General features: G+C 42.9%; 3 protein-coding genes across 4 annotated transcripts; 1 reads left to right on the top strand and 2 right to left on the bottom strand.

Annotated features, from left to right (window-relative positions):
* Window positions 1-562: 562 nt before the first annotated feature.
* Window positions 563-2,934, bottom strand: LOC135330914 (ephrin type-A receptor 4-B-like). The gene is made up of 5 exons (XM_064525890.1): window positions 2,581-2,934; window positions 1,876-2,527; window positions 1,605-1,760; window positions 1,058-1,252; window positions 563-948 (listed from the first exon to the last, which is right to left on the bottom strand). The coding sequence occupies exons 1-5, from the start codon at window positions 2,869-2,871 to the stop codon at window positions 563-565; spliced, it is 1,680 nt and encodes a 559-aa protein (XP_064381960.1). The 5' UTR covers window positions 2,872-2,934.
* Window positions 2,509-6,124, top strand: LOC135330924 (uncharacterized). Of its 2 annotated transcripts, XM_064525904.1 has the most exons (10): window positions 2,509-2,667; window positions 2,728-2,814; window positions 2,879-3,032; window positions 3,112-3,307; window positions 3,483-3,659; window positions 3,981-4,165; window positions 4,918-5,035; window positions 5,257-5,409; window positions 5,540-5,728; window positions 5,889-6,124. In XM_064525904.1, exons 3-10 carry the CDS (start codon window positions 2,997-2,999, stop codon window positions 6,062-6,064), a joined length of 1,230 nt encoding a protein of 409 aa, XP_064381974.1. In that variant the 5' UTR covers window positions 2,509-2,667; window positions 2,728-2,814; window positions 2,879-2,996; the 3' UTR covers window positions 6,065-6,124. The 2 variants fall into 2 exon arrangements, with proteins under 2 accessions (XP_064381974.1, XP_064381975.1); XM_064525905.1 differs by lacking the exons at window positions 2,509-2,667; window positions 2,728-2,814 and having other exon boundaries at window positions 2,873-3,032.
* Window positions 6,087-22,554, bottom strand: LOC135330865 (kinesin-like protein KIF20B). Its single transcript, XM_064525808.1, has 27 exons — window positions 22,116-22,554; window positions 21,674-21,873; window positions 19,706-19,844; window positions 19,328-19,531; window positions 18,880-19,063; window positions 16,359-16,505; window positions 15,945-16,131; window positions 14,759-14,983; window positions 14,362-14,480; window positions 14,092-14,210; window positions 13,796-13,897; window positions 13,194-13,519; window positions 12,867-13,005; window positions 11,967-12,612; window positions 11,828-11,904; window positions 11,325-11,549; window positions 10,792-10,967; window positions 10,319-10,460; window positions 9,925-10,132; window positions 9,042-9,156; window positions 8,801-8,980; window positions 8,434-8,570; window positions 7,810-8,044; window positions 7,399-7,464; window positions 7,275-7,335; window positions 6,947-7,104; window positions 6,087-6,328 (listed from the first exon to the last, which is right to left on the bottom strand). The coding sequence occupies exons 1-27, from the start codon at window positions 22,552-22,554 to the stop codon at window positions 6,239-6,241; spliced, it is 5,046 nt and encodes a 1,681-aa protein (XP_064381878.1). The 3' UTR covers window positions 6,087-6,238.
* Window positions 22,555-22,610: the final 56 nt, after the last annotated feature.

Here is a 22,610-nt window from a genome sequence, read left to right as displayed (position 1 = left end):
TGTGATATTAAATTCGTGGGTATAAATGTTAGCGGTGCATGCTTGATCAGCAAAAACTGCGAATATTTATACCTTCGAAATATACACGCTATACGGTAAGTAAATAATTTATAACACGGTTTGTATACCAGTATCATGGCAACACAAACCACACTGCCATTTTTTACATGCATTTCTCCAAGTACTGACATAATTATTATGTTACCGAGGTGTCACCATTCTCTCTATTACTGGATCATTAGGATGGACTTGCAATGCTTATTGTATATGCAACAAATTACTCATCAATTTTTTTCCGATGTACTTTCACGCGTATGCATGCAGGCATTGTGTGGAGTGGTGAGGGCAGAGCCAACAGTTTAGCCGTCAGCTGTCAGAAGAAGCTGAGGAAAGAATTCTTCCTAGCAACCATCTGCAATTCAAGAACACTTCACATGCTGATGACCTCATAGTGTTCACAGTGTTGTTTGATGTGATATGGTTTTTTGCTCTGATGATGACTTAGGATATTGTAGTCAGTGAATATGCAAATAACATGATTGTACACACGAGTTTGTAATGTTCAAGCAAAGTCGTTTACAATTTCATATTGTCCGTCCGAGTAAACAGTTTCCACAATGCAATCATTTGACTGAGTGGCTTGTCCGTAGGAGAGATTTGTGTTGACCTGCACCATCTGCAATTCCTGGAGTTCAATCTCTATCTTCTTCACGCGTTTTTTGTAGCATACACAAGCAATACTGACGACGCTTATGACAGCAATTGCAGTAAACACTACAGCCACAACAGACACAGTTACTCCCACTAATAGTTCAGTTGCAATCCCACCAGTAGATTGAACAAGTGTATCTCCTCTGGCCAGAATGAAAACCTCTTTCACGGGGATAAAATCTGTTATGTCCGTCTCTGATGTCACAAATACTGTGTACTCAATATCTGAAAATAGTCCTGTGGGTGGGTGGGTGTATTTGGAAGGGTAAGCACTAGGATGGAACCTTGCCCGCTGAAGCGTATCTTCATAAAGTACTATCCAAGTACTATCCAAGTAGCTGCTTACCTCCAATCACTCCCATGGTGTCGGTGACAGTATTAGATAGTTCGATGTCTATCTCCCCAGCAGTCCTGATCCAGAGGTTGTATCGTAGTTCATCTCTCCCCCTACCACCAGTGGACACTGGCTCCTCCCAGGCTAACGTTATCGTGGTACTGGACGTACCCACCACCTTTACATTAAGCGGAGGGGATGGGGGAACTGTGTGTGTATGTGTGTGTGTGTGTGTGTGTGTGCGTGTATGACAGGAAGACTGCATGACCGAATGAGCTAAGGAAATGGTGGAATAATATTTTCATCAACATCAATTGAACCATTGAACTAAAACTGCAGAGCAATACACACATCACAATGGCTTGTCTACAACAGTTATGGAAATATTGATACGAGCCTGTAGCAAATACAATGTACAGCGCTGTGTTTAGAAGTACAGCATTATAGGTGATCAGGTATTTCGTACGTACAGTGTATGTAACAGCCATTAAATCAATTGTTAGATCGAGGCATTTTGGGAGTGGAGCGATTACCCAAATAATTATGTCCTCCAACTCACGAGTGCATGGAAGGTCCACCTCTTGTGGTGTTCTGTAGTAACCATCATCACAGGGACACTCTGCCAGGCCTGAGGCTGTGCTGTTGCTGTTGCTAGGGCATGTTAGACACTCTGCAATAGTATTAGCCACACTGGCGTAGAACCCAGGGTCACAGGCTGTATGGGGGGGGGGAGGCATTAATTGACCCAATCCTATACAAGCACATGCATGCACATCCTGTAACTACACGTAGATATAAGTTTAACAATAATTTTAACTGGTCATACTTACACAAACAATTTTCTCCGTCCATGGTGGGAACAAACCCAGTGTTGCACTCACACCTACTAGAGGCTGCAGCAACCCAGTCACCGCTATCCAAACACTTAAGCCAGAAATCATTACCTACAGGACTGGAGTTATCGACACAAGAGGCATTAACGCTGAGCTGTATACCAGACCCTACCATAGGAGCTATCGTTTCAGGGCGCACCACCAAGTTTACTGTTTCGCCAGGACAGGCATTATAGAAGACAGTCAGTCGAGAGATGAGAATACAAGTGCCACGATCTCTAATAGCGAGGTAGAACCCAGATTCATCGGTATTGAATCCAAAGTTGTCAATACTTTGTGTGATAGTTCCAGAGACCTGAGTTGTCAAGGTTCGTATAGCCACATAATTACTAGTGTCCCTGGCAGCCACAAGATTCACTGAAGATGTCTCATATTTCCAAAGGTCAAATATTCTCCTACATCTTGTGTTGTCTACCGTAGTATCAGGGCAAGTAGACTGCTGGTATTCGATCTGTACGGAGACTTGCTGTAGGGGGTATCCATCCACAGTTCTGTTGATGTGCTGAGTAAAGAGCCAGTTGTTCTGATCCCCACCTGACCAACCGCAAACAGATATGGTAGACTCACAGTTAACCCCTTGTTCTATCCACTGAAAAAGAAGAACAAAAATACCGGCTAGAAATTTGTTCTAGAATTACTTACTGATGAACGGAGCCCAATGGGATTATTGGCATCAAGGTCCACTGCCTGCCACACTGGATTACTGTTTGGTGCAAGCAACCTGTTATAGTGAGTGGAGTCCATTAGAATCCTCCCATTAGGAGGGTCCTCCACTATGTTTATTCCTAGGTCAGGTAGAAATACTGTACACAGTTCTTGCTCATCTCCTGGAGCCTGCCCAGCCACCATTGTCAGCATACCCATCATCATCAGCAGGTTGGCTATAGCTATCATCTTAGCATAATCTCTGATGTTGAATGAAAATTCTTGCATTATGCAGTATTCATGCACTCCTGGCAGCTATACTGAGATTGCAGCTATTGAGCCCCACCCACCTCATTCTTTTCTGTGTAAAACAGTAACGCCCTTTTACCATTATGGTGTGGTATTAATTAAAAATGGAACCTATTTCCTTGCATCAAGAGATCACCAAGGTACAAGAGCTGACATGCATCCTGCATAGTGAGACATAGCAACCTATGACAAGTCACAGTCACCTTCCCTCTTCCCCAGGCTCTCGGTTCCCAGAATGGTATTCTCTTCTCCTCTCCTGCAATTGTGCACCGTGCCATGTACACAGGACGGGGGATCATAGCCCCTAACACTCAGTTCATTCCTGAAATGGTTGATGAGCGTGGATCGCTGCCGGTGGAGTGGTGGATCATGTCCAAAACAGAAGCTAAGAACGCCATCCCAGTAAAGGACGAAGGTGGTTAATGTTTGAGGGTTTAGGGTGTTTGAAAGTGGCTTGTTGATGGGGTATTATTACTTCTACATAATTGTGTAATGATATAGACCATGCAACACTATGGTAGCCTCATCACTCAAAGAATAATAAGGCACACCCCACTGTGCCTGCATTCATACTCTGTGTTGTATTGCAGGAATCACCTCTCTCCTGATTGGTGATCAGTTGGTGTCCCTACCAACAGCCCTGAGGGTAGCAGAGAAGGAGCTCATGGGAGACTATGCAGCTCTCTGGCCACTCACAAAAATTCTGGATATCGGTGGAGTTAAGAGACAGCCTAACCTTACTCCAGAGTTGAATGAGAGAAGTACAGGTACATAGCGTCGTATGTACCTCTAGCTACTTACAACAAAGGTTGTTCTACCGCGTTGGGTGGGAAACACGGATGGCTCGTCAAGCTCTGTATTGATTTTATGTGTAGCTTACGGGCGCACGTGATCCGTTGCCAATCCCTTTCTTCCTGTATCAATGGTATGACAACTATTCTGCAAACCACTGTATAGACTAGGTATAGTGTAGCATTCAGTCCCTAGGTAGACTAATTTTAAAACAAGCTGGCTTGTACTAACTAGTTTCTTCAAAATTTGCCTATTGTATATTTGTTGATTACTGCATGTCTTCTCTCTCCCATCAGAAGAAACTGAGGTGCCGCCCATTCCCTGTCACGTGCATGCTGGAGACGTGGTGGATGGTTGCTGTATGGGCCATGGCAAAACAGAGGCTTACTTCTTTCCTCCATTAGACGTTCCTCCCTATAACATGGAGCTAGGCCCTGTCAAGACAAGGCTCGGTTTGAGGCCTGACGTCACCAAAGATAAAGTGGGTCAATGGTTGCATGTATATAGTGTAGGTGGTTTGGGTGCAAGATTGTCAAATTTCAAAACAATGGTTTCTACATTTTGTATATGGCTCTAAGGGAGATATTTGTATGGATATGTAGGGGGGGCTCAGTCTAATTATTATTTTCGCAGGTATTAATTTCTGCTACAGGATTTTGCAGAATCTTTGCAATATTCACAAAAAAACGTTTTGTGTTGAGCGTTCCTTATAAGGTTTTATCTGTGGTCAACCATAAAGTTGTAGATCTTAGTCAGCATGTCAACAATGCACTACCAGGAGTGTATGAATGACTGTATGAATCATATACTCCTGTATATACAAACAGGAGTGCATACAAACAGTTGATGGATCAACTTGAAGATTCTCAGTAACACTTTGATAAGACAGTCCAAGCAGCTCTGTCTGGTGCACTATTTTCCATCTTATATCCTTAAATAAAGCCTTGGTCAGCTTTTTTCACAAGAAAAAGCCATTTTGTTTTTGAATTTTGCTTCCTAAGCGGCATTTCACCACAATGTTTATGACACCACAATGTGTAAACATGTACATTAGATATCCATAATTATAAGGACAACTTGAACAGGATTTAGCAGAATTACAATGTACCAGCAAAATGAGCTGAACAGTGAAATCGCAAACAAATCTACCTGTTAAAATATGTCACCTGAAGGTAGCTATTACTTTATATGTGTGGTGAGAGCTTGATGACCTTGTAAATGCCATGATTGTAGGTTCTCTCCTCCCTGAGGCATTTTGGAGAAAATGACAACCTGTATCCACTATTGAATGAGTACCAGATCAGACCTTGGGAGAGCTGGACCATTGAACAGAAGATCATCCATGCTCCAGGTATATACAGGTGATATAATTATAGGATAGCTACACGGAGTGTGTTACATGTATGTTGGTGTGAGTTTTAAACACATAGTGACGGTGCCTAGTTACAATTCCGCCTAATTTCCTATTTCTTAAGGCTGCATGGGGGGCCTCATAATTATTTAATCGAGTATCTATTTCCTTGTAAACTATCTGAAAATGCTTGTAGTCAATTCCTTGCTGTACTGACGTAGGGCCGTGGTTGACTTTTGAGATCCAGCTGCCTCAGGATGACTTTCACCTGCTGGCCTGGGTGCTAGGAGAGAGGATAGCCTCGGAGGAGCTGGAGGAAGCAAGGAAAACCTACCACTTGAGGGGATTAGAGTCTGATGAGAAACTACTAGATGGTGAGCAAGTTGTGTTTGCACAGTCTACAGTGCGCATGAATTAACCATAAAAACAAGTGTTAATTGGCATTTGGAGTAAAACATTCCACTGAAGTAATCCCCCCCCCCCCCACACACACACACTTCACAGAGACTCTGGACTGGGCTGGTAACACTGACCCCTCCTTCAAGGAGCGTTGGTGGAGAGAATGTGAGGTGCTACAGAAAGGAGACTGGGGTAAAGTGGTGAGGCTGTTCTATCATGGTTTCTATGGAGAGGGTTTTGTGGTGCACCCGGGAGCCAAGTACCAGAGAGAGGGGGAGGAGAGACCGTTTGCAGGTAATGATCAGGATAATACCTTGGCTGATTAATAAAGTTATAAATTAGCTACATTTGTGAGTATGTAAAGATCTCTAAACAATTAACTGGATCAAAAGTAAGATGGTGCTTATATAAATGAAACCTTCAATACGATCTACTTTCACGCGTATGTATGCAGGCATTGTGTGGAGTGGTGAGGGCAGAGCCAACAGTTTAGCCGTCAGCTGTCAGGAGAAGCTGAGGAGAGAGTTCTTAGTCACCCCTAACAACCAGCTGCAACTGGAGAACACTTCACATGCTCATGACCTCATAGTGTTCACAGTGTTCCCATTACTAAAACCTGCTCATAGTTGATTCTCAATTTTGTCATTCTGAGTTTATCATGACAGTTACATATTAAAATTGACAAACAAAGTTCACTATAATTATATAAGCTGCAGTGGGGATATAATTTATACCGATGGGGGAAAAGACTTTCTAACATGTACAGTGTACTGAATTATATACTAACACAACACAGAGTCTATTTTAGCAGTCATGTACGATCAGTTTAGCTGGTGGCCTTAACTTTTTCCCAAGGTTTATCCCTTTTGTCACGAAGACCTGCTGCTTGATCATCTGCATGAGTGTGCATGTGCATGTGCGAACAATTAACACAATATCAAGTCAAGGGCGTATCGACCGCCGCCCGTGATATTATAGCCATTTTATGGTAACTGTATAGCAGTTGTATGGTGGATATGGTGGAATTTTTAGTACTCATACTGTAGAGCATCATATGAAAATTAAAACTGGGAACTTTTTCTGGCACAAAAGGTTCAATGTCACTATCCTGAGCTGTACGAATATTGAATACGAAAGAAATGGGTACATCATGTTGTTATACGAAAATCCCGCTATATATAATTATTATATGTACGGTACGTATTACATACAAGCCTAAGTGCAATAATATTTTCAGAAATAATAATTATTGACCCTAACAGTTGAATAGTGACTGTGTCTTACTGCAGCTACGTATTCAATGAAATTAGTGGTCACACTGAGCAAGCTTGGGTACATTTCAAGTGATGTGAAAAGGGTTGCAAGTGTTTTTATTTAATTTGTCAGTGCACATTGTCTTATGACAGAATAAATTTTAGCAACATGTTTACATGCATATAACGGAGTGTTCAAGATACAGTTAGACAAATACAAAATTGTATGCAGAAACAAACACAGTCAGCTGAGTCATACATTCATGGGGGAGTCAAAGTACTCAATAGGTCCAGATATCTGTGACTTGTGGAGCCCCCTTTTCCTGGTTCTGGTTCGAGTAGAAACCGTTGAGGTGTTCAGAGACGCTTGCTCCTTCTTAGGGGTCACAGGCAGAGTTACCTTCTTCTTCTTGGTAGCTGAAGGGGAACAAATACAATGTACATGTACTCAATCTCGCAAATATTGTTTGCTGATTTAAAATACAGGGTGCACATACATGTACATGTAATTTGGGAACATGCATGTACATGTACGAGGCTACGTATGTAAGAGTTGAAAAACTACATTTTGAATTATGAGAACTTACTGAGTTTCTTTATGAAGCTTTTCTGAGAGGTGGGCGTAAAGCTATCGAGTGAGGCATTATCCTATGTAGAAGTGTAGACAAGCATTTAAACAAGAACAGTGAAGAAAGACACACACACACACACCTGTTCTTTGACTTTCTTGACCCTGGACCTCAGAGGGTACTTAGATTTCTTCTCAGGAGGTGGACTCTACGGATGTCAATACATTGGTCAACTATGATCATGTATACACAGTGAACTTGTACAATTGTGTATAATAGTTAGCATAATGTGATTGTATTGTTCTACCAGCAATATATTCCCTCCCAATCGACTTAGTGATCAGTAAGTCGCTGATAACAGGCCACTGATCTGGAATATTAAACATTGAACTAACCCACATAAGTATTGTAGATCTACTGTACATTGCCCTACATGAAATTGCTACATAATTATGATTGTTCTACCAGTTAGCTAACTTCAAGATGTATTCATGTAATTTACAGCTTAAAAAATAGTTTTACACAACTGCGTTACACATCTACATGTATTTACCAGGACAGCATTCTCCTTGTCTAAGGCTTTTTTTGAGGCAAACCTCCTCCTCTTCTTCCTGAGTGGGAGTGGAGTGGCATCGATCTCCACCCGCTGAGGCTCAGAGAGACAAGTATCGTCCATGAGCTGAGAGCTGGACTCCAGGATGGGGACCATGGGTTTGGAGGTATCCAACATACTGCGCTCACTCTCATGATCAGGGGTAATGGAGGTGGTCACAGCTACTAGGTAAGACCTGTGAGGGACACACCAGTCTTTGATACATTGTTGTGCCTATAACAGAGTTCACCAAGCTACAAAGTTCAGTGCAGCCTAGTACAGCCTACATTCAACACAATAATAGATACCGTGCATATACATGTAGTGGGTAATTTTCGTTAGTTCGTATGAACTGTCCAATTGAATTATTTTAAATATTTAAATAAAATAAAATAAATTATTTTAAATATTTGTACAGCTCAGGTTAGTGACGTTGAACCTATTGCGGGTAGAATAATTTTGTAGTTTTAATTTTCGTACGATGCTCTACAATATACAATACGAACATTTCCAACGAAAATAACCCGCTACATGTATACGGTACATGAATTCATACGTTATACCACATGTACATGTACAGTGTACCTTCTACTGTTAACGGTGCTCTCTACTGGCTTGGGCACGTTAGCAACAGAAGTCTGGTTGCTAGATGGAGGAGCCTCGCTATTGACATAACTCCCATCACACACCGAGTCATAGATTGTAGGCTGTTCTGACGGGGCCTGTCAATGACGAGAATTTCAATTAAACTGTATATGACAGAATTAGCTGGACATGTGCACGTGTATGTACACAATGTACACTACAGTGTATGTTGAATGCGATGTAAAAACAAGTTGTGCTGCACACAAGCCGCAATTGTGAAGATATAATTATTTCACAAGACAATGTCTAAAGCAGATTATTTTAAGGGATGCTACTGTCCTACAGCACATGTGCATTATACACTCACTTCTGGCAGCTCTTCATAAATAGGGTCCTTGTCCTTGTGCTCCAGTTGGGCAGCTGCTCTGACCTCTCCTACCTCCGTCCTCCACTCGTCCTTTACTGCCTGCATGGCCGTCTCATGGTTGATTTTCAACTTGAGCAGCTCCTGGTCCCTGGCACATGCAGTGTTCTCCAGACTGTTCACCTGGTGTGCGTGCATGTGTGCGTAAAATAAAACAGAATGGCATCATGTCTAATAGACTCACGGTGGCTTTCAAAGAGGTAATCTCTTTTCTATCTTTGTCCACTACCTTCTTCAGCTGCTGGGAAGATTTCTTGAAAGCTTTTAACTCAGCTTCCATAACAGCCAGCCTGTTCAACCTGTAATGTACAATGTACATGTACAGTGTGCACAGGACACAGTATTATAGACTGTATAATTAGTTACTATAATATTATAGCGATAGAGCCATACAGTAGTGGTCAATATAAAGTACCCGGTCCGTTTACGTAGTACGTCCGTAACTTTCCGTTTTAACACCGTATTAAAAGCGTTGAATTTACCGTACCGTTGTATGTTGCAAGTACGTTTTGCAGAAAAGTTTTAGTTCTAAACGAACAAAGAGACAATCCTAGTCATCTTGAATATCGTAGCTAAACTAGTTACTTAGCTATGCTATGGCTATGTCTAGCTGTAAGTCTAGCTCTAGATCTACAACAAAGACATAAAACGCACCATTCACAGGTTCTTAATCAAAAAGGATGTCTGCAGTCTCTATAGGAGTTCTATCTCTGTTCTACAAGGTTAGAAAACGCTAGCTAGCTAGCTATAATAATTATCTAACAGCTAACTGCTGCAAAAGTTCTAGCTAGCTAGCTGCGTGCAGAGCTGCATGAGTGTGGCCGAAGGAAAAATTTAACAACGATTGATTAGAAAAAAAACGCAACGGTACGTAGCGTATCTTAACCGTACTTTTAACGTTTATTTTGCAACGTACCAGCGTACTACGTAAACGGAATGAGTACTTTATATTGGCAGCTACTGTACATGTCATGTCAGTATAGAAATATAAATGTGTGTACAGCACTAAAGCACAGTGTACCACTAGCTACAAGCTGTGTCTCCCTGTACATGTAAGTGTGTCTCACGATTTCTCTGCTTGCTGCAGCTTCTTGTTGAGTCCCTGCACCTCATCGTTCCACCCTGCCCGCACACTCTCCACCTCACTCTCGTATGATGACCCCACATTGTCAAGCTCCGCCCTCTTGGCATCAAGCTCTGCCCTTGTTGACTCTAACTCATCACTCAACTCTCGCACACGAATTGAGTATTGGGCCACCTCAAGCTGGTGGGTACCTGTGTGTGTGTGTGTGTGTGTGTGTGTGTGTGTGTGTGTGTGTGTGTGTGTGTGCCATTCACACAGCAGTGAAAGATGCATGTGTACATGTAGTGTATAACACAACTACAAATACATGTACGTTCACAATTACTTCCGCATTTACACAATGTACATGTACTATTCTGAGCATGCACCCCACCCACCTTTGATCTCACTAACGAGTGTATGACGCTCCTGTTCCTGTGTCTGGTGTCTCTGGGTGAGCTCCAGCATCTGGCTATTGAGCGACTCCACTTCGGCCCTCTCACCGCCCACTGACTTGGCCAAACTCAACAGCTCACTCTCCTGGGGTGGGTGGGTGGGATCAATATGTAACAAAGTGTCAAGAAGAAAGTACAGGTTTATAAATACACACGTTTGTACAGTAGAGCTTATAACTTCGAAACTATGCACATACAGTCTCATCTCCGTACATACAAAATCTACTGAGATAAAGATCTCATCTCCGTACATACAAAATCTGATGCTGACACCAGTACATGTACACTCTTACTGAGCCTTACGTACTACATGTACATACTTTGCCAGCATCAAACATTTGCATACATGTGCCCCCTAGTACAAACTACACATACATGTACTACATGACTCTAATACAGAACTTTCAGGAACTAACCTTCTCAGTGAATGTAGCTTGCAGAGCCTTGGTATCCTCCCTGGCTACGGTCAGCTGGTGCTCTAGTGTGGCATTGCTCTTCTTTAGATCACTAATTGTCTCCTCCAGCACGGCCCGACACTGGTCAGAGGAGTCCAGCAACTCTGACTCTCTTTGGGAGAGGGCCTTCCGTGAGTCTGTAGATAACATAACGAAGAGATCTGCTTAGAAGCTGTAAGTAAACAGCATCTACAGATGTACATGTATCAACAGTTCTCTAAGTACATGTAAATGATGCCGTACATCCAATAAACCTTGCACGCACTACACTACACTACACGGTATGTACTTACAAATAATTATACATGTACAGTATCTGTAAGGAAAGAAACTAAAATGGCTTGTAATGGGTATAGAGTGAAGCATTATGGATTGAGGGTCAGAGGTCACTGAGCTCATCGGTCAGAACAAGCCAGTCACAAGGAGGACTCCCCCGCCATGGAACCCATGATAATTTACACCTGTATGCATACATGTACATGTACTGTAAGTACCGTCCAGAGAGTTGGTGAGCTCCTCCACACGATTAGACAGAGCCTCCTTGGCAGCACACGCCCGGCTCATCCTCAGCTCAAGATCAGCACATTGCTGAGCCAGCTCCTCACTCTGAGACACGGCCACTTCGTTTTCTCTCTTAAGTTCCTCTATGTGAGCCGTCTGATTCTTGAGGGTGATCTCGTAATCCTTTAATGTCCTCTTGATACTTGAGCTCAGAGAGTCTGTGTGTATGGGGTGGAGGGTACATGCAGGTTCACATGGCAGGTAACACATAAAGCATCACAGTTTACTAGTAAATAGTAGATTACGTAGATAACATAAGGTTACATGTATATACAAAATCCTGACAAAATGTATGTATACAGTATAGTAGCGTGTGCAGGTCTCTGCTTGTGTGTACAATGTACTACGTACATGTATGTATATCTACATGTATGTGTATATTACGCTACAATACAACTGTTAGCATTAGGATGATGAGTACACACATGTACTGTACCTGTCTGATTTGTGAGCTCGGAAATCATGGCTTCTTTGCCTTGCAGCATTTCCTTCAAATCTTTAAGATCCATTTCTCTACAACCAGGCAATACAATTGTGCTACATGTGTACATGTACATGTTTACATTATGGCTTACAGGCTTTCCTTCTGTGACTCCACTTTATAGATCTTCTCATTTTTGACAGCAACCTTAGCGGAGACAGAGTTCATTTCGTTCTTTAGAGCCTCCACCTGGTTCTCCCAGGCAGCCTTCTCCTTGAGATGCTCCTTCTTGAGTGAGACCACCTCGCCGCTCAGCACACCTCGTAGTTCATCCATCTTACTCGAATTAGACTTCTTGAAGTCGTCTAACTCAGAAACAAGGAGGTTCTTCTCTTGGCCAAGGCGGCTCAATTCAGCCTGAAGAGTGGCTTTCTCATTTAGGTGTGTTTCAGCGACTGATTCCATCTTCTCCCCCCAAGACGCTTGCTCGCTAGTGTGAGCATTCCTGAGCGATTCGAGTTCCCCAGCTAAACTGGCCTTATCCTCATCGTAAGCTCCCCTCAATAGCTCGACCTCCACCTTCTCAGCTTGGGCTCGAGTTAGAGCAGCTCTATCGAGCATCCACGCCTCTTTCTCCCTACTATATTCTGCAGCCTGAGTCTCCCATGATTTTGTCTCCTCCTCGTGTCTGCTGGCTATGGCTGAGAGCTCAGCCTGGGTGGTGGTCAACTGACTGTTCAGCTCTGCTAGTTGAGACTCCAGAGAAGCCACTCTCTCACTGTCGTTGTCATTTGTAGGAGCTGTACAGACAAGGAAACAATTACAGTACAAAAGTCATACAGATGATGAGCAGATATAGGGTTGTCGTGGCATAATTAAAACAGACAATTATACATGTACATGTACATGTAGCATGCCAATCCTTGCTGCAATGAATATACAGGCAGCTCGCCCTTGGGCTTATCTACATGTACATGTACAGTATACATAAAAGTACAGTTCTACCTTTTGTACATGTACCGTACCTCCCACAACAGCACTAGCTAAAGTGTACCTGTTGATGTTATTGCTTCCTTCAGCTGTTTCTCCATTTCCTCCATTCTTTCGTTCTCGCTGGTGAGCTCACTGATACGAGACGTGAGTATCTCCACCTCGGCCAGAGCGTACTCGGCTGACGTCTCAGCAGAAGATAGCTGTGTGGAGGGCAATGGACGACAACGTAATTTTTATAGTTATATACTATAACTAAACCTGCACAGGTACGTACGTACGTAGCAATACTTAAGGTGACTTGTCAGCTATTGTTACAGTACATGTAGGACAGTCTTGTCTTGCATGTGACAAAATGCATGCGCCAGTTATAGTTTTGTTCACAACACACCTTGTCTTTGAGAGCCTCCAGTTGAGGCACCAGCTGTCCCTCCTGGCCCCTCAGTTGGCCCAGCTCTCCTTGGAGGGAAGACAGCTGCTCCTTGAGCCCAGCTATCTCCTTGCTTCTCTCTAGAGCCTCAGCACATTTGTCTGCAAGCTGTCCCTCCTGGCCCCTCAGTTGGCCCAGCTCTCCTTGGAGGGAAGACAGCTGCTCCTTGAGCCCAGCCATCTCCTTGCTTCTCTCTAGAGCCTCAACACATTTGTCTGCCAGCTGCCTGTTCAGGGTCACCACCCTTGTCTCGTGACTCTCTACAGTGTCACGCACCTCAGCAGCAGCTGCATGTTACAGAGGTGGAATTGTTTTACGAGAAGTTTAAAAGCATAATTGGCATTGCCATTACAGAGTTTTTTTTCAATACAATGTTTGCACATGTACTGTAATGTGGTAAGAAAAACATAGTGTTACAATAATATAACTAATTAATTTTATACACATGTACGCATACAGTTGCCATTACAGAGTACATGTACTGTACGTGTGTAAAAACCAGCGTCTTTAATAGTGCAATACTGAGATCAGGGGTGCTACTACAGTACGTGTGAATGCTCCACCTCTATCTCTCTCCAGCTCCAGTTCTTCTTCCAATTCTCTGTTCCTCTCCTCCAGTCGCTCGACCATCTCTCTCAGTCTTTGCTCACCATTGCCTTCCTCATCTGAAGAGAAAGAGATGACGATCGAGTGCAAGTCACATGTATACACAGTGTGTACAGTACAATAAATATCCTCTGTTTGTACTCCTGCTAACCATAGAGCTACATGTACATGTTATAATGTACATGTACACGTACCAAGGCGGAGAAACCGTCTAGCTATTAACTGTAGTCTAAGATTTCACAACCACACACACCATCATCATCTCTTCTTCTCCTCTTTCTCGAAAACTGCTTCTTCATGGACTTTTGGAGGTTGTGCATCCTCTTCTCGTACGCCTCCTCAATCTCCTCGGCCTGCGTCTCCAGCTCACGACTGTAGGGGAGGGGAGGAGTTACATGTAGCTGTACAATATACATGTATCACACCTCACGTGTACATGTATAGTATTGTTTTCCTAACTACTTGCTGAGAGAGTGAGCAGACACCGATCTTACTTGTGTTAAATTGCACACTAGTACTGTACCTGTGGTTGTCTTCGATCTCTATTAGCTGCTCATTGAACTCTTTGCACACCTCTTGTCGTAGCTTGTACTCCTGCTCTCTCAGCTCACTGCGCAGGGAGCCCACCATCTCTTTCAATGACTGTCAGTGTGTGTATGGGGGGGGGGGGGGGGGGGGGAAGCAGTCGTATAAAAAGTCATTATTAATAGTGTTCCGATACCTATATTGTGAAACAGAGAAAGATATTATTATGTACATGTACAGTATAATTATGTGCATGTTCTGTAAATGGACCGCAAGTTAACTATTATAGTGGCAACCAATAATTCAAACTTTTAGAAATTGATGCTGTATACAGTAGGGAGTTTTAAAGAACCTGGGTGTACAGTACAAACACATCTACAAATACTGTGTGTCACCTTGCAGTCTAGACATTGTGCTGGACCAACGTCAGTGCTGCTCGAGCAGTCCTCTTCTGCTGAGTACGTCGGCATTGCAGGGCGTGTGAGTGTGCTAGGTGTAGGGGGCGGGAGGACCCGGGAGCGTGTGACTCTGAGTGTGCTTGGTGTGGGGAGTGGAAGGTTACTCGTCTTAGACCTCTTTTGGGGGGTGGGTCCGGGGAGGGACTTGACCAGTGGGATCACCTGGAGACAGACAATATAAATTGTGCATTGAATGAAGTTGTGAAAAGCAGCACCACAACAATACATGTACATGTACATACATTATGTATACATTAACAGAACTTAATCAGTTGACTCATTGCCCCACCCAACAACTCTTTTGTTGGCACAATATTTTGCTATGTACATGTACATGTATATCTGAATGTTAGTAAGCACGAATGAATCTACATCTACACATACATACATGTTAGTATAATTATGGAACCACAACTGAGATATATCTATCTCCTATGTTACATACATACATACATGTACATGTGAGTGTGTGAGTGTGCTAGGTGTGGGGGGCAGGAGGAACATACATGTGAGTGTGTGAGTGTGCTAGGTGTGGGGGGCAGGAGGACCATACATGCGAGCGTGTGAGTGTGCTAGGTGTGGGGGGCAGGAGGAACATACATGTGAGTGTGTGAGTGTGCTAGGTGTGGGGGGCAGGAGGAACATACATGTGAGTGTGTGAGTGTGCTAGGTGTGGGGGGCAGGAGGAACATACATGCGAGCGTGTGAGTGTGCTAGGTGTGGGGGGCAGGAGGACCATACATGCGAGCGTGTGAGTGTGCTAGGTGTGGGGGGCAGGAGGAACATACATGCGAGCGTGTGAGTGTGCTAGGTGTGGGGGGAAGGAGGACCATACACGCGAGCGTGTGAGTGTGCTAGGTGTGGGGGGCAGGAGGACCATACATGTGAGCGTGTGAGTGTGCTAGGTGTGGGGGCAGGAGGACCATACACGCGAGTGTGTGAGTGTGCTAGGTGTGGGGGCAGGAGGACCATACACGCGAGCGTGTGAGTGTGCTAGGTGTGGGGGCAGGAGGACCATACATGCGAGCGTGTGAGTGTGCTAGGTGTGGGGGGCAGGAGGACCATAACATGTACAGTACATGTAGTCCACCAGGCGATGTACACTAGCTGTGGATAGACTCACCTTGCTAGTGAGAGCTGAGAATCTGAGCACGTGCATCGTCTCATCGAATACAGAAGCAATGTTGGAGATGTTGACAAACATGGTGACCTTGCCCTGCCTCGCTTCCTTCCCTCCCTTACCCACAAAGTAGTTCTGGAACAGTCGTGTCAGTTTGCTCTCACGAAATGGGACCATCAGGTCATCTCCCCTATAGATAATTATAACTGAAAACTTGTGCAATATTGCCTTCAATATGAAGATAGGAGCCCATAAAATCTTGATTGGTGTACACATGTAAACTGGCTACTGCTGTGTGCAGTAATAACTTAGTTCATAAACGGAGGAGCTGAAACTATACGTACACACGAAGTTCTAGGGTACAAATGTACAAGAGCTAGATATAGCAAGAGATACATGACTGTATCACCAACTCACTTCTTGAGCTGATTGTGCTTCATTGCTTCGATGCACTTGCCCAGAGTGAGGAGAGACTTGTTGATCTGTCCCGCCTCCTTCACCCTCGCTCCACTGGCTCCAGTTTTGCTTGACCTCTCAGCACCAGCCAGGTCTACTATGGACACTCTGCACGTGACATTACATGCACACAGTTAGACACTAGTTGATAATATCTACATGGGAAGTACTTGTACATGGGAAAAGTGCCTCAGAGTAGGTATACTATGGGACTTAGTATACCTGCAAATTTACTTAGTATACCTAGTATTCCGTTGTCAAGTAATTGTATTGTAGTCAAGCGGTTAGCGCATGCGCACTAGTATCTAAATGAGTTAGACACTGTTTTGTCAGTGTCCATGTGATTTAGAAGCCCTCAGCCACTTGTAGTACCCTCGCTACGCTCGGGATACTACATCAGTACCTTTGGGCTTCTAAATCCCATAGACACCTCCAAAACAGTGTCTAATTATTTGTGATTCATTCATGTATGTACATGAGCTTACAAAACACAAAATAATTATGTACTGCAGTATTAACAAGGGGGTCATTCCATGTGAAATAAACACGAAAATCGGATGACCCCCTCAGATTCCCTCAAACTTGGTACATACATAGGTAGTAGTGTTGAAATATTAAACCACAACAACAAAAATGTGTGGTTATATACACATGTAGTGTGGCAAAAATGTGAGATTTTTGCAATCTTGACCTACATTGCATCATGCAAAATGCTCATTTCTCATGAAGTGATTGCTTTTATACGTGGCCCTGGAGGTGGCGTCATGCTAAACAGACAGCTGTCTAGTCTCTGTCTTTAGCACACCTACGAACATGTCCCTAGTTCTACATGTATGTGTCCTTAGACTAGGGACACATAGAATAAACCTACTATAGGGCCTAGTAGGTTTATGTTAACCATAGTCTGGCCGGATAGAACAGGAAGCAGCTATATTTGTACTAGATCTACTTGTCTTGCCGAGTTTATTGGGCAGTTTTCTTCTCCTTGTCAAGATCAGTGAGTTTGAGTGTACAAGTTGTGCTTTTTCTTAAGGTTTTGAAATTACACAGAAAAGGAAGGAATGTTTAGTATAATTATAGTTATGTATTTCAAGTACAGGTTGCGATTGAGGTACGTACATTTATATGTGGTTCTTTAAATCTGCAGGCGGGTTTGCTATGTGTATTAAATTATTTCACAGATGGATGTAACAGTATAGTATAGGCTATCGACAGGATGTAGGCTGTACCAAAAGATGAGCATTGTTTAGTCGTCAAAAAATGTTTGTTGTGCTTTGCTGTACGTGTGGGGCAAGTATCTCCATTTTGTGTTAGTAGTTTCGGATTGTGAGTGCTTAGTGCAACCACTAGTTACTGAGAGCTCCGTATCTCCCGAACCCATTGGCATCCCAATACGAAACTTAAGCGCGATAAAGAGGAATATTATCACAACAAAATATAAAAACAATTTAAATATCCCGAAGGCCTCAACACTGGAGTCGATTGTTCACCAATTAATCTTTGACCCCAACCTCACTAGAAAGCATATTTTATGCATATCAAATAAAAGCCTAATACTTACATGTATGCTACAACCACATACAATTAGTTTCTCATAAAAGCAATCAAGAAATGAGTATTTGCGATGCAATGTAGGTCAAAATTGCAAAAAACCTCACATTTTTACCACACTATAACCACACATTTTTGTTGTTTTAATATTTCAACAACTACTACATGTATCCACATGTACCGAGTTTCGAGGAAATCTGAGGGGGTCATCCGATTTTCACATAGAATTACCCAAGGGCGTATGAAGAGAAGAGGGCATGCAACTCACAATGTATACTGTGTATGTGTCATATTATTGATGAGTCAGCAGGATATGCTATATTTAGCCAACCGCCTGATTCACGTGAGCTTATGTTTTTTATGTTAAACTCCAAACCGCTGAGTCGGCACTTTTTCCATTAGCTCGTTTATCTCTCTTGTACGACATCTCTTGTTAGTTTATGAGTCGTAGTAGTTTAACACTATGATTGCTATACCTGCTACATCAAGACAGGAGTCAAAGAAACGAAAGATTTGCAGCAACAACTCAAGGTTTGTGGTTTCTGGCTCGTTGTTTCTAGTATGACTATGCTACTCACTTTCTAGTGTCACTGAGCATCATTTACTACTAGTATAGAGAGCTACAGTATGTTAGCTTAGCTAGCTTAGCTAGAACAGCTACTTTCTCTGTAAGTTTCCGTATATCTTCACCTTGCACGCACAAAAACAGTGCACGTGCAATGCTATTTTTAGACATAAGACCCCGCCCATTTATAATACGATAGATTGTAGTTGCATGCCCTCTTCTCTTCATACGCCCTTGGTATTAAGCTTTAATGCTGTAATAGCTACATGAAAAAAATATACAACCTTAGGGTCATAGACGTGCAAAATGCCCACAGGGTGTTGTATATACACTGTACAGTATAGCCATGTTAACACCTTTACTTACCTGTTCACCAGGGCATTGGCCGGCTTGTCCGGGTTGACCACCTTGACTAGCTTGACGGTGTACACAGCGTGGCTTCTAGATGAGCTGTAGTTGAGCCGAGTGGCTGCTTGACTGCGATGACGCAACCCATAGCGCAGTAGGAGCATGGCTTCCTCCACAGTGCTCACTTGGATCTCACGTAGACCTGCATGTGGATAGCATGATAATTGAGGCTGCTGTGAGAAAACCGAATCAGAGGATGTCTCAGGGTGAACAAGCAGTCTTTCTTTAGGCGAGCTGTTCAATAAGATATAAGCTCACATTAAACTACTACATGTATTAAGTATGCACATGTAATGACAATGTGGAGCTGCCTTAACTGTATGAGGACACTGACTAACTTTTGAAGCTGCCATGTGCACGCTGTATATAGTAAGCTACATGTACCTGTACATGTAAGCTAATTCACCTCTGATAAATTGATTGTGGTTTTGATCATCTTGAAGTTTGAGTGCCGAGCGTGTCTTGCCCGTCACGTGAGCGTCACCGAGGAGGTCGTATATGAACTCGTTGTAGATCTCCGCATAAGATACCCACACAGAGTAATAATAGTGGTCACTGTCATCCAGGTTAATTGTGGAGCTGTCTTGAGTGGGGATCTCAAAACTCATTCCTATTGGGAAAATTAAACGTGAAAGTTCTCCCTTACATATAAGTGGTGACTCATGTATTGTAACAGAGTTGCTCTTTGTAAGCTTGAGATAATGGGATACAAATACACAAGCACGTCAGGTGCATGTATTGTATATTCATCTTGGAACGCGATAAAAATTGCCATACAAGTTACCACTATCACAGCTGAGTTTGCTGATGTTGGAGGAGACCTTGGAGGACACACTGGAGATTGAGCTGATGTCCTGCTGCTCACTGCCAGTCTCGTCCAGAACAGGGAAAGTAGAGGAGAGGGTCTGGTCCACCTCCATAGCCTGGGGGTGAGGGAGAACACATTGGGACATCCTGGTAGACCAACAATTATAATCATATTCATAGCTAGGGCAAGACAGAGCATGCCTTTGACAAGATAGGCACCTCCTTCAACAATTAATTTGTGGCCACCTCCAGACACAGCCAGACAGTTTAGGTTACCTGCTCATTGCTTTTTGTGAAGCTATAAATGCCATGATTGAAGTTTGAAGAACATACCAATTGGTACATGTACTATCTATAACTAGTGTTCAAGCTGGCGCTGTGCTAATGCCTCTCGCCATGATTTGCTTTCGCTCAAAAGTATAGTAGAGAAAGTATAGAAGAGGAAAAAGTGTATAAAATAATCTGTCTAAAACTGACTTGCAATTGTATAATTATGGTATCATTGTTGTGTTTTGTGGCTGCTTATACCAGGACCTCAAGGATCTAGGAAGCAACAAAGAAGAAGATTTTGTTTTCAATTAATTATAAGCGGAAGTGCATAATTATTTCATAAAGTTAGCTTATTTATATAAAGTCACTGAGAAGAAAAGACTTATTACATGCATCTATTGTTGTATTATGTGGCTTTAATACCAGGACCTCAAGAAAGAAGAAAATTGGATCTGTAGTTCATGCAGTGTATAATTATAATATTTAAGAAGAAAAGACTTGTGTACATACATATTGTTATCTATAGTAGTGTTTTGTGGCTTACCAGGCCCTCAAGAAAAATATGATTCTGCCAGGAGGATCTGGATCTGGGGAATGAGCGCGCATGCGCATTACATCCATAGGAATAATTAAAGGGTGTGTCCAAAGAGATCAATTTCACAAATGGCTACTGCTAGCTAGCTGTTTTAACAGGTATTTTCTGAGTCTTGTAGCTAACAAAAAGCTAGCGCTTTAGTGCAAGGCTAACTCATATGTTGAATAGAAAGTTTGTGCGGACAGATGATGCTATGAAAGATTCTGAAGAGACTGCAACAGCCTTCAATGTGAGTCAAACTAGCCATAACTCGAGAAAGAAGCTTTAGTTTGCTAATCCACGAATCAAAATCCAAGAGAACGTGGCTAGAAGCCTATAGAAGCTGTTAGTTTTCGTCGCATTGCAACCGTTGAGCAGTTACAGCTGGAACAGACACACAGACACACAGACACACAGACACACAGACACACACACAGTCAGCTTTACCGTATCCCTCGTGCGGCTACGCCTCGAGGCATAATTATTGGTGTACACAAGTACCAATTCAAAATGGTATGAGCGATCATCAGCACAAAATAGTAGTCAAATAAAAATAATTCTAGCTCTGAATTATGCTCTTATAGCACACTTCTTGCTATACTGGACGGCTACGCGAAGCAGTTTTTCACAAAATAAGAATGTTTAGAATGGCGGTCAGAGCCAAGGAAAAAAGTCTCCTGTGAGCTTTCAGTAACCTTTCAAAAAATTCGTGTGGCCCTGCATACAGTTAAGCTACATGTACTACTTGAGCCACATGACTTCCAGCTCAAACTAGCTGGTACCTAAGCTATCTAGTGTATTCGAGCCACGTGACTTCCAGCTCAAACTAGCTGCTCACATCACTGCACTAGATATACCGTAAACGTTGAAATTTTCGACGCATCAAAATTTCGCACTTTCTGCACTAGGCCCACAATTCTTAAATTTCGTGCGCATAAATTTTCGTCCGTTATATTAACGTAGGTGTGGCTTAATTATTAATTTTGTGCGTTGAGTCCAAGGACGGAAAAAACGAAATTAAACACCCGTCGAAAATTTCAACGTTTACGGTAGTTCATGAATAAATAAGCAAACAGTTTACAGTAACTTTAAGCTGTTTACCTTGGCTAGGATAGCTGCTTTGATCTCACTCTCAGAGGTCAGCTCCTTTTGGGAGGGATAAGACACACCACAGTAATGCTTGGGCTTGAATTTGACATCAGTGAGAAGTTTTCCATCTTGGACAGAGTTGAACACAACGTCCAGCATCCTAGGGAGCAGGCCAGGGTTGCTAGGGGTCCCAGATACAGTGTGTGTCTTCCCTATAGCGCAGACAAAGGTAATAATGGTTGTGAACACTTTAGAGGGAATAAGAAACACAAGCTGGTCACAGGTCCTTGGTATAAAATCTACATAATTATAAATAGTACATGTATAATTATATCTAGGTGTATAAACGAACCATCATCCCTACGCCTAGCGCCTATGCTAAGCTTATTAGGTGACCACTCATTGTGAAGAGTCAATCAATAAATTAAACAGACATTAGTTAACACTTTCTCACCGGAGTTGGTGACGCCATAGGTAAACACTAAACAGTTCTGCCCTTCTAGAAAGTCCTTCAGAGACGGAAGAAGCGTCTCCTCAAACAAATCCACTTGTGTCGTATCCGGACCAAAGATTTTAGTGAAGGTGTACTTGCTGTTAGTGTGAGTAGCCGTCTTGGATTTGTAACTCTGAGAGCTCTTGGGTGCGATTGCTATCAACTCTTGGTTGCCATTGGGAAAGTGGAAGCATTCTGGTTGCTTCAGCTGTATCTCCAAGGTACTCTTAGGTCTAACCCTTAGAAATACTTGCACAGCCTGCTTCTTGGTTGCTGGGGTGGTGTCGCAGTTAAACAATTGCTTCTTTATTGAGGTGAAGTCTTCGTCAACATCATCATCTAGGTCTGATGAGGTAGCCAGGCCGGCCGTGGCTAGTGACGGGGTGAATCCGTAATTCATTTAGTAACGGTAGTTTAATAAGCTTGCTGCTTGGTGATCGCGAAAAGCTAGCTACA

Source organism: Halichondria panicea, chromosome 2 (genome assembly GCF_963675165.1).
Source record: "Halichondria panicea chromosome 2, odHalPani1.1, whole genome shotgun sequence".
NCBI lineage: Eukaryota > Metazoa > Porifera > Demospongiae > Suberitida > Halichondriidae > Halichondria > Halichondria panicea.
This window is presented reverse-complemented; position numbering and strand designations above follow the sequence as displayed.

What these genes read in the sequence shown, in the direction of transcription:
- LOC135330914 (XM_064525890.1), bottom strand. Translation starts at nt 2,871, where the DNA reads ATGCAAGAATTTTCATTCAACATCAGAGATTATGCTAAGATGATAGCT. An exon ending in GGTGGACCTTCCATGCACTC is followed by an intron (nt 1,253 to 1,604) that starts GTGAGTTGGAGG and finishes ATACACACACAG; the next exon opens with TTCCCCCATCCCCTCCGCTT. An exon ending in CACCATGGGAGTGATTGGAG is followed by an intron (nt 949 to 1,057) that starts GTAAGCAGCTAC and finishes ACCCACCCACAG; the next exon opens with GACTATTTTCAGATATTGAG.
- LOC135330924 (XM_064525904.1), top strand. Translation starts at nt 2,997, where the DNA reads ATGGAACCTATTTCCTTGCATCAAGAGATCACCAAG. An exon ending in TGCATCAAGAGATCACCAAG is followed by an intron (nt 3,033 to 3,111) that starts GTACAAGAGCTG and finishes CCTCTTCCCCAG; the next exon opens with GCTCTCGGTTCCCAGAATGG. An exon ending in GTTGAATGAGAGAAGTACAG is followed by an intron (nt 3,660 to 3,980) that starts GTACATAGCGTC and finishes CTCTCCCATCAG; the next exon opens with AAGAAACTGAGGTGCCGCCC.
- LOC135330865 (XM_064525808.1), bottom strand. Translation starts at nt 22,554, where the DNA reads ATGAATTACGGATTCACCCCGTCACTAGCCACGGCCGGCCTGGCTACC. An exon ending in GAGATCGAAGACAACCACAG is followed by an intron (nt 14,211 to 14,361) that starts GTACAGTACTAG and finishes CCTCCCCTACAG; the next exon opens with TCGTGAGCTGGAGACGCAGG. An exon ending in TGGAGGCTCTCAAAGACAAG is followed by an intron (nt 13,006 to 13,193) that starts GTGTGTTGTGAA and finishes CCCTCCACACAG; the next exon opens with CTATCTTCTGCTGAGACGTC.